Source organism: Gracilinanus agilis, chromosome 2, assembly GCF_016433145.1.
Source record: "Gracilinanus agilis isolate LMUSP501 chromosome 2, AgileGrace, whole genome shotgun sequence".
Taxonomy (NCBI): domain Eukaryota; kingdom Metazoa; phylum Chordata; class Mammalia; order Didelphimorphia; family Didelphidae; genus Gracilinanus; species Gracilinanus agilis.
Window position 1 is genome coordinate 647,987,446 of NC_058131.1, and position 15,071 is coordinate 648,002,516.

Consider the following 15,071-nt stretch of genomic DNA (forward strand, 5'->3'; position numbering starts at 1 on the left):
AATGGAAGGACTTCTAACAAAGTCAGTCTTCAAAATGCAAGATTCTGGGCCAAAATCCTAAAGATCAATAAATATTTGTTGATAGGTATGAAATAGCTTCACACCTGCTTAGGTCTCCCTTATGCTGAAAAAAACAAAAACAAGACAAAATTCACTACCTTGCATTAAACCCTGCTGCTGCCTCCCAAGAGTTCTTTCCTTTTTTCTATCAGACTTCCTTGACTCCATTTAGGCATTAACTATTTAGGTTAATTAACATTAACCATTCATTAACTAGATGACATTATTCCACAGTCCAAATTAATAAACTTTCCTTTTACTGGGAGTTCTAGCTCAACTCCAGTAAGACTTTTGGATTGTCTCCATTTGACTATCTTGTGTCTATTTTGTTTTTATTCTGCATTTTTTAGGTGTACTTATATGAGTACATAATCTCTCCCCTGATAGAATATAAGCTCCTTGAGGGCAAGGGTTTTTTTTTTCTTTGTGTCCTCTAGTGCCTAGCATAATGACTGGCCCAAAGCGGATCCTTAATTTTTGTTGATTTATATTTGCAAAGAATCTTGGAGTTCAAGGAGATAGGGAAAAGGATTTCATTAGTGTAGGGATGAGGAAATTCTATCTATGTAGATCAATCAGTACCTTCTCTGTAATTTTTATTCAGATTAAAATAATTCATTTGCTTAGAGTACTGCTGCTACTTACTATACCTAGAAGAAGGACTTGAACTAAGGTCTTACTGGCTCCAAAGCCAGCTTTTTATCTACCATTTGACATTTCATCTGAGTTGATCAGACTTTTATAAACATCATCTTGTTTTGATCCTCTCAACAATATTGTATGTAAGGTAGGCAGGATAGATGTTATTATCTCCATTTTACAGATAAGAAAACAGGCTCAGATAGGAAAAATAATTTTCCTAAGTTTGCACAGCTAGTGAGATTCTATACTAAAGTCCTACTTGGTCTTCTTTCTGTTCATCAGGAAGATTCTTGCCAACTCGTTGAATCTTTGGACTCTTTCTATGCATCTGTTCTTACTTGCTCCTTCTAGTCAAGGTTCTGCCCTTCACCTACTGCTCTTCTCCTGGATTTTGATCTATTTCCATGTTTCATCACTCTCTTTGGAGGGTCGATTCAACTTAATAAGCATTTGATAAGTGCACCATTCTAGGTGCTAAGAATACCAAACAAAAACAATTTTTTAAAAAAGTTCTTGCCTTCAGGAGCATAAATATACCACCAGTCCAATTGCTAGTCTCCATCAGAAATCTAAATGCCAAAAAGTTACTGAATCTTTACCAGATCCCAGAAGACCTTGTGCTAGTCCCTACAGCATACAAGCAAAAAACAAACAGTCCCGACCCTCCAGGAAGCAGAATTTTACTAAGAAGATACAAAATTAAAAATAGGTATGCAAATACAAAGTATAAAAAATAGTAATTTCAAGAAAGAAAACATTTTTTTAAAAGGCCATGTATAGAAGACAGCACCTGAGCTAAAGCTTGGCAGAAGTTAAGGATTTTTTTTTAATCTATTATTTCTTTTTTTATCATTCTTTTCTTATTAAAATTTGAATTCCAAAATCTCTCTCTACCTCCCAAACACCCCCTTCTACTTAGAAGGCAAACTATAAGATATCAATTATGTATGTGAAATCATGCAAAACATATTTCCATGTTAGCCATATCACCAAAAAAAAAGCAAAAAAAAAAAAAAGAGAGAGAGAGAGAGAGAGAGAGAGAGAGAAAATTATACTTCAATTTGCACTAGGAATTCATCAGTTCTCTATCTGAAAGGCCATAGCATTTTGTCATCATAAGTCCTTTGGAAATGTCTGGAACCATTGCATTGATCAGAGTAGCCAAGCCTTTTGCAGTTGGTCATCATTATAACATTGGACAGTACTGTGCACAATAATTTCCCAGTTTTCACTTTACTTTGCATCAGTTCATACAGATCTTGCCATGTTTTTCTGAAACCACTCCCTTGTCACTTCCCATAGCAAAATAGTACTCCATCACAATCATATGCCACAACTTGTTCAGTCATTCCCCAATTTATGAGCATCCCCCAATTTCCAATTCTTTGTCACCATGCTATAAATATTTTTGTACAAGTCTTTTTCCTTTTTCTTTGCTCTCTTTTGGGATACAGACCTAATAATGGTATTGCTGGGTTAAAGGGTGTGCATAGTTTTATAGCCCTTTGGGCATAATTTCCAGATTGTTCTCCAGAATGGTTGGTTTAGTTCATTACTTCATCAACAGTTTATTAATATACCTATTTTTACTCATCCCCTCCAGCATTTGTCATTTCTGATACGTGTGAGGTGGTACCTCAGAGTTCTTTTAATTTGCCTTTCTCTAATCAATAATGATTTAGAACATTTCATGACTACAGATAGTTTTAATTTCTTTTTCTGAAAACTGCCTGTTTATAGCCTTTGATGATTTATCAAATGGAGAATGGCTCTTATTTTTTATAAATTTTACTTAGTTCCCTATATACTTTAAAAATGGGACCTTTATAAGGGAAATATACTATAAACATTTTTATATCACTTCATTATCTACAGTGCCTTTTAGCAAAAGTTTCCCTAATTATCTCCTTTAATTGAGTCTATTGTTTCTTTTGCTTTTTTAAGAGAATGATTGCTACCCCTTTTTTGTTTTGTTTTGTTTTTGTTCAGCTGAAGCATATTAGATTCTGCTCCAGCCCTTTGACTCTGTGTGTCTTTCTGTTTCAATTGTATCTCTTGTACGTGTACTATTGGATTCAGGTTTCTAATGCATTCTGCTCTCCATTTCCATTTTATGGGTGAGCTCATCTCATTCACATTCAAGGTTATGATTGCTGTATATTTTCCTCTCTTTTTCTTCTCTTTATTCTTCACTTTATCCTGTCCCTCTTCAAAAGTCTCTTTTGCTTCTGATCATACCCTCCCTTAAACCATCTTCCTTTTTGTCAAACCCTCCCCCAATATTTCTCACCCTTTGCTCCTACTGAGTAAGATAGATTTCTGTGTCACGGAAACATTTCCATGCCAAATTGAGTTTGTATATACATTCTTCCCTCTTTGAACGAATGTTATTGGGGAGCAAATGGTGAACCCCTGCGTTCAGGAAGGAAACCATTCTCAAGAATGAGAGGACTCCAAACTTAGCTTAAAATTAAAAAGGAAGATTTATTAGCAAGATAAGGATCAATGGCCAGCAAGACAGCATTCGTGGAACAACCATGGGAGGCTGCTCCCCTGAATCCCTCAATCCTGGGGATTATATACTTTTACAACAGTGGGGATGTGACGCTGTGTCATGATGAGGATGTGATTCTAGAGTGGTAAACACTCAGGTATTCGGTGGGGGGGTTTGGTCATCTGATCGGGGTCTGCCTGGAGACATAGGGGGTGACCCTCATAGTTTAGGGGACAGATGGATGTCTGAGATACAACTTGATGATTTTGAGGAGGTGTATCTCTTTGTCTATCTCAACCTAAAGGAATTCCAAGGATAATGGTCTTTGCCTCGGGGGTCACAAGGGCAGGAAGGGGGAAGGGATTTCCCCTGTTCACAGCCCGCCTGAGTTAAGGGGTACAGGGTCCCTGCCATCTCTGCACAATGCCCATGTCACTAATTCCAATGAAAATGAAGTTCAAGTATTTTTGGTAACTTCTCCTATAAAAGTTCTTCTTTGTACATCTTTTATGTGAGAAATTTCTCCCTATTCTACCTCTTCCTTTCCCAATTCTCCCAGTGCATTACTCTTTCTCACCCTGTCTTAATGATAAAAAAAAGTTCTTAAGAGTTACATTCATCATCTTTTCATATAGGAATTTAAACAATTTGTCTTCATTAAGTCCCTTATGATTACTCTTTCATGTTTACATTTTTATGCTTTTCTTGAGTCTCCTGTTTGAAGGTCAAATTTCTATTCAGCTCTGATATTTTTATCAAGAATGCTTAGAAGTCCTCTATTTTTTATTAACTCTGTATTTTTCCCTTTGTGATATGTTTCTTTACCGTTTTTCTGGGTAGGTTATTCTTGGTTGTAATTATAGCTTCTTTGCCATCTGGAATATCATATTCCTTTAATGAGGAAGCTGCTAAATTCTTGTATGATCCTAAGGCTCTCAAAATATTTGAATTGCTTCTTTCTGGCTGCTTATAATATTTTCTCTTTGACCTAGGAGCTCTTGAATTTGACTATAATATTCCTGGAAGTTTTCATTTCTGGATCTCTTTCAGGAGGTGATCAGTGGTTTCTTTCAGTTTCTCTTTTATCCTCTGGATGTAAACTAGTGAAGCAGTTTTCCATTTAATTTCTTGAAACATGATGGCTAGGCTCTTCTTTTGATTGTGGCTATTATAGTCCAACAATTCTTAAATTATCTCTCCTCTATCTATTTTCCTAATCAGTTGTTTTTCTGATGAGATATTTCACATTTCCTTCTATTTTTCATTCTTTTGACTTTAATTGTTTCTTGAAGTCTCATGGAATCATTAGTTTCCACTTGCCCACATCTAATTTCTAAGGAATTATTTTTCTTCAATTAGCTTTTGTACTTTCTTTTCCTTTTAGTCTATTATACTTTTTCAAAGTGCTTTTTGTCAATGAATTTTTCTGCCTCTTTTACCATTAGGCCAATTCTTTTTTTTTAAGTTGATATTTTCTTTCTTTCCATTTTAAGTTTTATTTTCTTCAGTATATTTTTGTTCCTCTTACCAAGCTGTTCATTCTTTTTTTCATAATTTTCTTGCATCTCTCATTTCTTTCCACAATTTTTCATCTACTACTGGTGTTGCTTTCTTTAACTCTTCTAAGAATTCTTGTTGGACTTGGGTTCAATTAGCATTTTTCTTTAAGGTTTTCTTGAGTAGCTGTGGAAGGAAAGGGCCTCATTTTTTATCCCTAAGTGTATGACATACCTACCCTAATCTCATCTCTAACCTTATGCTAAATTCAAATCCTAACTCTAATCTTAATCCTATCAAAAGATTACTGGATTTAAAGTTGGAGGGCCTGGGTTCAAATTCTACCTCTGACACTAATTGCAGGACCTTGGACAGGCACTTTCTCTGTGTGTGCCTTAATATACTACAAAATGAGGGAGTTGGAGTAGATGCCTCCTGAGACATCTTCCAGCTCTAAACCTATGACTGGAAATGATCTTCCATGTCGCCTATTCACTCTTCCCCTTTATTTCTACTGTCATCATTTACTCTTGGATATTTTTTATCCCTCCACATCCATATTGCAATGACTGCACGATAGTCTCACATTTATTGAGCCAGGAACAGTCTCAGACAAAGCTATTTAGTAGCAAGTCCGATGGATTCACAACTTCCTCCCACCCCAAACCCTTCCCAGCTCCTGCTCACCACCCCTGGTCTGGTAAGAACAATTCCCCAGAGGCAGAGCTTGTCTCGAGATTCTCTCAGGTCCCCAGGGAAAATCGGCTCCTTGTTTGCACTGGGAAAAGGAGGTAAGGGATAGCAAGTGTTCTAATCACACACTCTCTTGGCTTTCTTTCCCTTCCACCCCACACTGAGCCCCTTTCCTTCTCTCAGGTCTGCTGGTCTTGTTTTCCTCCTGCCTCGCCCTTTCCACCGCCCAACAACCAGCATTTCCCCCTCCCCCATTATACCCATTAACCCCAAACCCAGAGACTCTACATCCCAGCCCTAAACCCACGACCCCCACGGGAGGCAGGGGGAGGGGGCAGGACGAGTCCAAGCGGAGCGAACACGAGGTGGAAGGCGCGCGCCAAGGTTTTGTACCCCGGAAGTTTGCACCTCCCTGGGCCTGGCGTCTGGGGTAGAGAGACAGCCCTGCAGCCGCGCCCAAGGCAGCTTCCGCAGCAGGCCTTCCCGGCACCCCCACAGACCGCCGAGCTCGCCCATTCCCGCGCATTCCCCCCCCCCGCGCCCTGCAGCAGTGGTAGCGCCCGAACGCCCCGCGTCACCCATTGTTTACAAATCGAACTGAACCGGCTGAGCTCCAGTTCCCGGAGCTGCGGCTGCGGCTGGAGCGCGTTCAGGGATATCACACGCTGCCGGCTCGCTCGGGGACCGCAGTGCCTTGTTCTTGGGGGGGCTGTCGCCGGAACCCGGCAGCGAGCGAGGAGTAGCCCCGGCGGCTGCGGCGGCAGCAATAGCGGCGGCGAAGCTCCGGGGTCTGGGCTGCGGACTGAGGCCATGCCGTGCCGGAGGGAGGAGGAGGACGACGACGACGACGAGGCGGCGGCGGCTGGAGAGGAGGGGGAGGAGGACGGCGACGAGGGGGAGGGGGAGGAAGAAGAGAGCTTCCTCGTGCTACCGCGGTCCGTGACTGTAGGAGGCTCGGGGGACGTGGACCAGTTGGTGGCCCAGATCGGAGAGGCTCTGCAGCTGGACGCGGGAGCACACGGGAGCCGGCCCGCCCCCCGAGGAACCCTGGCGGGCAAGGAGCCGCCCCCCCCTCCCCCGCCGCCTCCGCCACTGCGGCCCCCAGTTCTGCAGCTGCTGCTGCCACCGCTATTGGGACCGGCTCCGGCGCCCCTGCAGTGCGCGGGGTCCTGGGCGAGCGACGTGGGCGCCGCCTCGCACCCATCGCCGCAGCCGCTTCGGGTGCCGTCGGGTTCCTGCGCCCCTGGGAGGACCCCGGACCGGAGCAGCGCCCCTGCCCCGGACGCCTGCAAGCGGGGCTTCCCGCAGCCGCTACCGGGTCCGTGCCGGCGCGCCTGGCTTCGGGGCGCCGCCGCCTCCCGCCGCCTGCAGCAGCAGCATCAACACCACCAGTACCGGTACCGAGGGCAACCGGGACTCCGGGCCGGAGAGGATGACCCCCACCAGCTTCTGCAGCAGCTTGTGCTCTCGGGGAACCTCATCAAAGAGGCCGTGCGGCGACTCCATTCCCGACGACCCAGGCGGCACTTGCGGGCTCGGATCCCGCTCCCCCCAGCGCCCGCCCCTCCTCCGCCTTTACCCGTAGCCGGGCCGGAGGCAAATGCAGAAGGGACACTATCTCCCTGCAGCCCTCGACGACCTGCCTGCTCCAACCCGGAGGGCCTCCGGAGGCGGCTAGCGCACAGATTTGCAGACGGCATCCTGGTCCCAAGCAGCTAGTGAGCCCAGCAGGTTCAGGGGCAAGAAGAGGCTGAGGATCCGAAAGCCGAAGCTCCAGAGACTGACAGGAATGAACTTGAGAGGGGAGCAGGGAGGCCGAGGCAATGGGAAAAGATGGGCTCTCTTTTTCCACGTTCCAGGGAAGAGGAGCGCTGATGGTGACAGAACTCTAGATTTGTGGATATGGGGGGCTTTGGAGGGGCGAGGGGATTGCCTGGCAAAAAAAAAAGCCTCACGGGGCTGAAAATCAGAACCCCTCAGTTTAATTAGGATGACTGTCCTATTTATAGACAGACCACTGACCCGTGAATACCCTGTATCTTGTCATTCGTGGTGCTGACTTGCACTGAGCCATCCCCAGCACTTCCCCTGGTTGCCATGTGACCAGCAGCACACACCTTTTGCAGGATTCATTCACTGGCCACCTCTCTGGGTGCTTTTGGAGCAGAGTTGTTTTTCCCTCTGTGCAATATTAACTGGCCTTTTAATAGGAGGTGCACCTTCCTTCTTGGCTCCCTTAGCACATGTTCTATCCTCCTGAGCTTACCATTAGGGATGAACTCAGAATGGAGAATTATTCCAGTTACCTGCTTTGACTTGACCCAGTTTGTTGTCACTACTGGTGGTTTTCTTTGACTCATTGGGGGTGGAGGGGGATTGGGAAGGGAGAAATGGGGGTTGGGGGTGGGGGGAGGTGGAGGGTTGAGAGTGGTAAAAAGAAACAATAAGACATCTTCACCTGACTTGATAGCATTTTCCAAACTAGATTTGGTTCTTGCTGAGTTGTTGGTACTTATTGTAGAAACTTATTATTCTATGAAAAGAGTAACTTCAGTAAATGTGAGCAAAAAGAAAAGGAGAAAAGCCTGGGTGGGGTGCCTTAAAGCAGATCACTTGCCAGTCGCCTCCTCCTGCCCTTGCATTGCAACATACTGATGATTTTAAGGCTAACTCATAAGAATATTTTAAGGCTAACTGGGGAATACTCACCCCAGATTGGAGTAGGGAATGAGAAGAGGGAAGGAAGAATTCAAGGCTCCGTGGGCTGCCTGTCTCAAGTGGCTTTTGGAAATCAGGCCTTGCCATCTTTTTAAGATCCTGGTTTTCCACGAATGATGCTGTGGTTCTCTGGGCAAGAGAGTAAGTGTAAATACTGGCTAGTTCTGTGTCTCCTAGGGAGCCCTGTGTTTTGAAACTGCTGAGTCTCCTGAGGACATGCACCTTTGTGCTTGTAACTACTAGTTGGGAGGGAGAGAGCTGTGTACCTGTGTGCATGCACATGTCCAGGGACTTGTGTGTGTTGACACTGTCCAGCTTTGGTCACCTCTTCCTTTTTTGGCCAGGGAGCAAAAAACCATGTTTTACAACCTGACATCATATTGCAGGTCACTACATGGTTTCCTTTCTAGGCCATTCTTCCTTCCTTGTTTATGTTTTGAGGCAATGAGTAGGGAAACCAGCATTAAGGGAAAGGGGCCCATTTGAATGTTTGTCTCTAAGAATATTTGTAGTATCTCCTGCAGCACCCCTGCATGAAAAGAGTTTGTGTCCTCTCCATCTTACCCCTCACCTTTTGGAGCGAATTCAACATTCCAAAAATGTGACCCTCTTGCAAGCATTTTCCTTTAAGGTGGCACAAACACTTGTTTTTGTTGTCAATTGACATTTCAATGGCTTGGGCATCATCCAGATGTAGCTATTGACTTGTGTGTATGTATATACATATACATAAATATACACACACATACACTTCGCAGCGGAGTGTCTGACATTGTGGTGGTCCTGATTTATAGGATTCTATCTTCACTGAAGTATCTATGATGATAAATAAACTTGTTTTTTGTTTTCTGTTTTTGTTTGTGCAAAAGGAAGCCTAAGCAAATTTCCATGGGGATGAAAACATGCCAGCATGGATTATGTATGGCAGTTAGCCTGTGTTCTTCAGCATTCTATTCTCCTGGAAAGGGCTAGGGCAGATTCATCCCCTAAATGCTTCTAGAGCTAGCTCAAAATTAATTAAGATCAAATCCCTTCCATTTATCAAAACAATAATGTCCTACCGCTCTGCCTCAGTCTTGCTAGAGCTAGGCACCTGTCACTTTTGGAAACTGGGGGGGATTTGTTCCCCAATCACTCCACAACCCCAGAGGTGGAGGTGGGGAGGGTTATATTATTAACTTTCCACTACCCCCCCCCCTCATTTCTGGTTATTAGCATCCTCCAACATATCTTCTCATTCCCATTCCAGATCTCAGCCGGATCTGGCTTGTGTGGCTGTGTGGGTGCCAGGCTCAGCTGGAGTAAGCCATTTTGAAGTGTGTTAAAGGACACATTAATCTCTATTCTCATATTCTTGGCTCAAAAAACATAGCATGGATGCTCTATAAAGCATATGGGGGTATGTTTTGAAGCAGCCTGTGCCCTTTAAAAGCAGGTACCTTTAGATGCATCTGCTTAGGGAACTGAACTTTTGGCTGCCCAGAAAATAGAGTCCAAACATTACCAAATTTAAATTATGGTATTTTGATCTATTCCTAAGAGGGTAAACAAGATCTCGATTTCTCCGTGCCGTAAAGGACAACTCCCCACCTTTGCCATGAACGCACAGCTGGGTCTTGCAAGGAGAGCCCAGTCCTACTCACAACTATCCATATGCTCTGCAGGGAGTAGTTCCTGAGATCAATTGGTCCCATTCCCTCTGTCCCTACCATTCAGACTTGAAGGTAAGAATTATCACAAAGGAAATAAGCCTTTGTGGAACACTGAAGATATCAAGCTTCTCTAATAAGTCCTTGCCCTTGACTAATTTTGCACATATAATATAGTTTCCATACTCCCCCCCACATTATCCTGGTCTTTGAACACCATCCAGCTTGTCAATGTTCAGCCTGAAACAGTCCCCAGAACTGATTACAGTGTTTCAGATATTGCCTGACCGTGGCAAAAATATAGAGGGACCATCTCCTTTTTCCCTTGGGCTAAATTAATAACATGGCTCCCAAATTGTTCTGTTTTTCCCCAAACTATCTGTGATAGGACTCTGATATTATGTTCAGTACACAATAAGGACCCACTACTTACAAGCACTGTGCCAAGTAATGAGGATACAAAGATGAACATTAATCTGCATTCAAGGAGTGAGAGAATATCCCATAAGCAGGGGGGAATGTGATGTGTAATGAAGTTTAAAGGAGGAATCCAGGAGAAGGAGCTGTAAGGGAGAAGTCATATGCTAAAGTCCAAAGAAAACCGAAGAAAACACCTGAGTAGGGCCCAGAAGGGAGAGATCAGATAGAGACGAGTCCATTCCAAAAACAGCAGCATGGAGGTGTAGGGCAGAGCAAAAATTAATTAGGGGATGGCCTTGAGTGCCCATATGCAGTGAAAATAGCTCAGGGCTTAGAATTGGAAGCCTTGGGCTTCGGAACCAGCTGCATTTTATTGGCCTTGTGATTTGGGGCAAGGCACTCCATATCTCTAATCCTTGGTCTTTTGGTTTAAAAAAAAATCAGGTTCATATTATCCTAATGAGAAGGTATGGAAGATTGGGGCAGATAGGTGGCACAGTGGATAGAGCACCAGGCCTAGAGTCAGGAGGACATGGGTTCAAATGTAACCTCAGACACTTCCTAGCTGTGTGACTGGGCAAGTTACTCCTATTTGCCTAGCCCTTGCCCTTCAATCTTAGAGTTGTTGCTAAGACATGTTTTTTTTGTAAAGGTATGGAAGATTTATGAGGAGCAACATTATTAATAGTGCAACAGGAAAACTAGGGTGACAATATGAAGGATGGCTAAGAAAGAATCCAAAACAGTCAAGTGCCAGGCAGTATGCCAGGTGATGGGGATGCGAAGAAAATGGAATTCTCCCAGCTGTCAAAAAGCTTAGGGATTGGGAAGACCAAAGTGGTTTTTGGTTTCTTTTAATGAAGTCCAACATGTGATATCATTGATATAGAGAATCATCAGGGAGGAGACTTTCTCTTCCAAAGCATACTGGCATGCACCCGCTTTGCAATTTAAGGTCTTTAGATATTTACTCAAAGATTAGACTCTTGGAGTTAGAGCTGGAAGGGACCTTGGAGGTCTTTTGGTATAACTCCTCCATCTTATAGATGTGGTTAGGGAGGCCTCAAGGGGTTGTGTGTCCAGGTTCATACAGAATCAGAGGCAGGAATTGAAATTAGATCATTCCAGTTCTATATCTAGCACTTAATCACTGCAACACTGCTTCTCAGACACAGAGGATGCAATGTAGATACAAAACAGTTGGGGAGTGGGCTCATATTTGGGGTATTCCGGACAGATCTTATGTAAGAGGTGACCCTTGAGCTGAGCTTTGAAAGAAACTAGGGATGACCAGAGGCAGAAGTGAGGAGAGTTGTCATTTCAGACATGGCAGGGACAGCCTGTATGATGGCAAAGTTAGGTGGCACAGAAGACAACACTGGACTTCATGAGTTCAAATCTGGCCTTGGACACTGGCTATGTGACCCTGGGCAAATCACTTAACCTTTTTGCCTCAATTTCCTCATCTGTAAAATGAGCTAGAGAAGGAAATTCAACTGACTAATAACCCCAATTCCATGGAGTGGAATGTTGTATATAAGGAAATGGCAAGTTTTCCTAGAACATCTGTTTCATGAAAGAACCAAGGATGTTTGTCCTGGCGAAGATGAGACAGAAGAGCTGTGGAACAGAAGCAGCAATGAGTGATGTCTTCTTAGCCCCTAATGTCAGAGATTGCAAAAAAAATTAAGTTTTTGGCTTAATTTATTATATTTTATTTTATTTTGTTTTTGGCTTAATTTAAAGAAGAACTTACAAATTATAGCTACCTAAAAGTGGAATGGGCTTCCAAAGGAATGCCTTTCAGCAAAGGCAGGATGACAGTTGGGGCCAGGTTGTAGAAAGATCTTTGTTTATGTATAATTTGGACTCAGGTCCATTCTGATGCTGAAATTCTGAGCACAGGACCTCACAGCATTAGAGAACAGCAAGAAGCATTTCAGACAATAAAAGAGAGCAAAGAAGAAAGATCCCCATGAAGGTTTCATCCAGAGAGAAGTTGTGGAGGAACTTTACATCATGCTAGGACATCAGAAAACATTTAGCAAAGTTAGAAGCATACCTCCACAAAAGTTTGCTTTAACCAATTCAGGTCATTTATAGACCATTAGGGTTTGCAGAGTGCTTTCCATACATTACCTCATTTGGTCCTGTGAGATAAGCTTTCAGGATCTGTTTTATGAATGAGGAAAATGGGATCGAGAGAGATATTGAGTGACTTACCCCTGGCCACACAGCTAGTATCAGAAGTACTAGGTCTTCCCTGACTACTTCCATCCCTCTTTCCTCTATGCTGGGCTATCCTTGTGATTTTGACAATGTATTGTAAGCAACCCATAATGCACTACATGTCAAATGATGTTGTACTGATAATATGGTATCCTGGGAAGAAGCTCTCCTCCCTCTGATTGGGCAAGAGCAACAAGTCTTAAGCAGTCCGAAAATCTTGGGCTATTAGACTATAGAGCTAGAAAGGACCTTAGATGTCTTTTAATCCAAAGATGTCAAACCCACAGGGCCAATGTGTATGTCTAGATTCAGGTTAAAATGGAACTGGGAAATAACAAAAAAACAACAGGATATCGGTAATGTTAACAGTGACTTCTAAGTCAGTATGTGGCATGTGAGAATCACATAGCTTAGTGACCAGGGGTTTTATTTTAGCTTGACACCCCATCATTTTACAGATGAAGAAACTAAGCTCCCCAGCCCTCTCCATATGCACACCAGAACCAGTTTTCCTAGCCATTGGGGAAAATTTTCTCCTTGATATTTAAGCACATCAGATCCTGGTATGGGTAAAAAGCACTTTTATAATTGATCTTTCATTGAAATACAATATCGTGACTTCAAAAAATATCAAAATATAATCATATAAAAGCAGTACAAAAAAGAGAAAATAGAAATATAAAGAAAGATATTATAAATGGGAATTACTGTGATAGTGGAATCATTTTTTTTAAAGTGCTCAGAATCCAAAGTTTCAGAACCTGTGTTTTAATTTTTTCTGACTTTTTAAACCTACGATGAACTTGGAAGATAAATAATATCTCAACTATTTACCTCACCAAATTGTTTCAAGAAAGTGCTTTACAAAGTGTAATATAATAGACCAATTTATTGCTGTTGTTCAGTTATTTCAGAGGTGTCCGACTCTCCATGACTCCTTTGGGGTTTTCTTGGCAAAGATACTATGTGGTTTGCATTTCCCTCTCCAGCTCATTTTACGGATGAGGAAACTGAGAGTCACATAGCCAATGGGAGGTATTATTGATACTGGCTGTGTAGTCCTGGACAAGTAACTTAACCTCTCAGTGCTGTAGGCAGAGAAGGTGCTAAGATGATTTGGTAAGCAGTTTCTTATTAGGTAGTTCCTTATAGCAATGCAGTCCATATCCTCATCCCTAATAAGAGCATTTAAGATTAATATATTTAAATTTCATTTACACTCTATTCCTGAGTAAACACTGAGAAAATTCAATCAACACAAATTTATTAAGTGCCTACTATGTGCCAGGTACCATGCTCAGTACAGGGGATATAAAGACAAATCTAATTCTCTCAAGTAGTTCACATTTTAATGGGGAAGAGAAGGGAACAAAAGAGCAGTAAGCGTTTATAAAGCCCCTACTATGTGCCAGGCACTATGCTAAGCATTTTTGAATAAATATTATCTTACTTGGTCCTAGTAAAAACCCTTTTTGAGCTAGTTGTTATTATTCCATTTCACATTTGAGGAAACTGAGACCAACAGAGGTTAAGTGATTTGCCCAGAGTCACACAACTAGGGCCTGTGGATGGATTTGAAGTCTTCCTGACTCAAGACTTAGTGCTCTATCACTGTACCATTAGCAGCCTTTTTTCTTTATTAAGATAAGAAAACATGCAAGAACATATATACATATATTTGTACATGTATGTATGTATGCATGATGGACATCCATAAACTGGAGAGCTGCCAGTGATGGGCAATCAGAATGATGAACAGTCTCAAGGCCATGCTTTGTAATAAGAATCAAGTAAAGGAACTAGAAATGGTTAGTATGGAGAAAAAAATTTGGGAGAGTGTAGGGCATAGGGGGAAGTTTGCTATCTTTTTAAGTGTCCAAAGGGATTTCTTCACTGTAGGAAAAGATTCTTGCAGAAGGTGGGATTTGAGCTGAATCTTGAAAAAGGGCAGGGAAGCCAGAAAACAGAGGTGATAGGGCAAGATATTCCAGGCACAGAGGACAGCCAGTGAAAAGTCAAAGTCAGAAAATGGAATGTTAGGTTTGAGGAACATCATAAAGGCAGTGTTACTCCTGACTCCACTGGCAAGGGTTCCCTACATCCCTGGGATAATTACTGACCCTCCATTTCCTTGTTATCCTCAGTTCTTCCTTCTCACCCATCCTGCATCTCCAATCCCGGAACAAACTTTGTTTGATCTCTGCCTTGTGGAATCCCTTTCTCCCACCAAGGTTCACCTCAAATACTCCCTCTTGCATATAGATCCTTTTCCTGATTCTCCCAATTATTCTAACTCCTTTCCCCATTCAAATCACTTATATTTTATATGTGTATATAGCTATGTATATCATTTTTACTTATGTACTTGTGTATGTATTGTTTCCTCCCAGCAGGATGTAGTAAGCTTCTTAAAGGTAGGAACCATTTCCTTTTCTTGTATCCCTCTGTCCAACACAATGCCTCAGACAAAGTAAACCGATCAATTCTTATTGAATTGAGCAAGAAAAAGTTGCCATGGTAACCAAGTTTAACTCAGTCTTCTCCATCTTCCTTTATTACTCCACCAAATCATCAGACATTTATCTAATACTTCCTATCTGCCAGACACCGTGGCAAGGTTGGGAATAGACCAGCCCCCACCCTCAAGGAGATTACCTTAGAATAAAAGA

The 15,071-nt window shown here is 42.6% G+C and overlaps 1 protein-coding gene across 1 annotated transcript; it reads left to right on the top strand.

The window, feature by feature from the left end:
• The first annotated feature begins 6,196 nt into the window (after positions 1-6,196).
• Positions 6,197-7,701, top strand: LOC123234296 (proto-oncogene FRAT1-like). The gene has a single exon (XM_044660210.1). The coding sequence runs from the start codon at positions 6,197-6,199 to the stop codon at positions 7,103-7,105; it is 909 nt and encodes a 302-aa protein (XP_044516145.1). The 3' UTR covers positions 7,106-7,701.
• Positions 7,702-15,071: the final 7,370 nt, after the last annotated feature.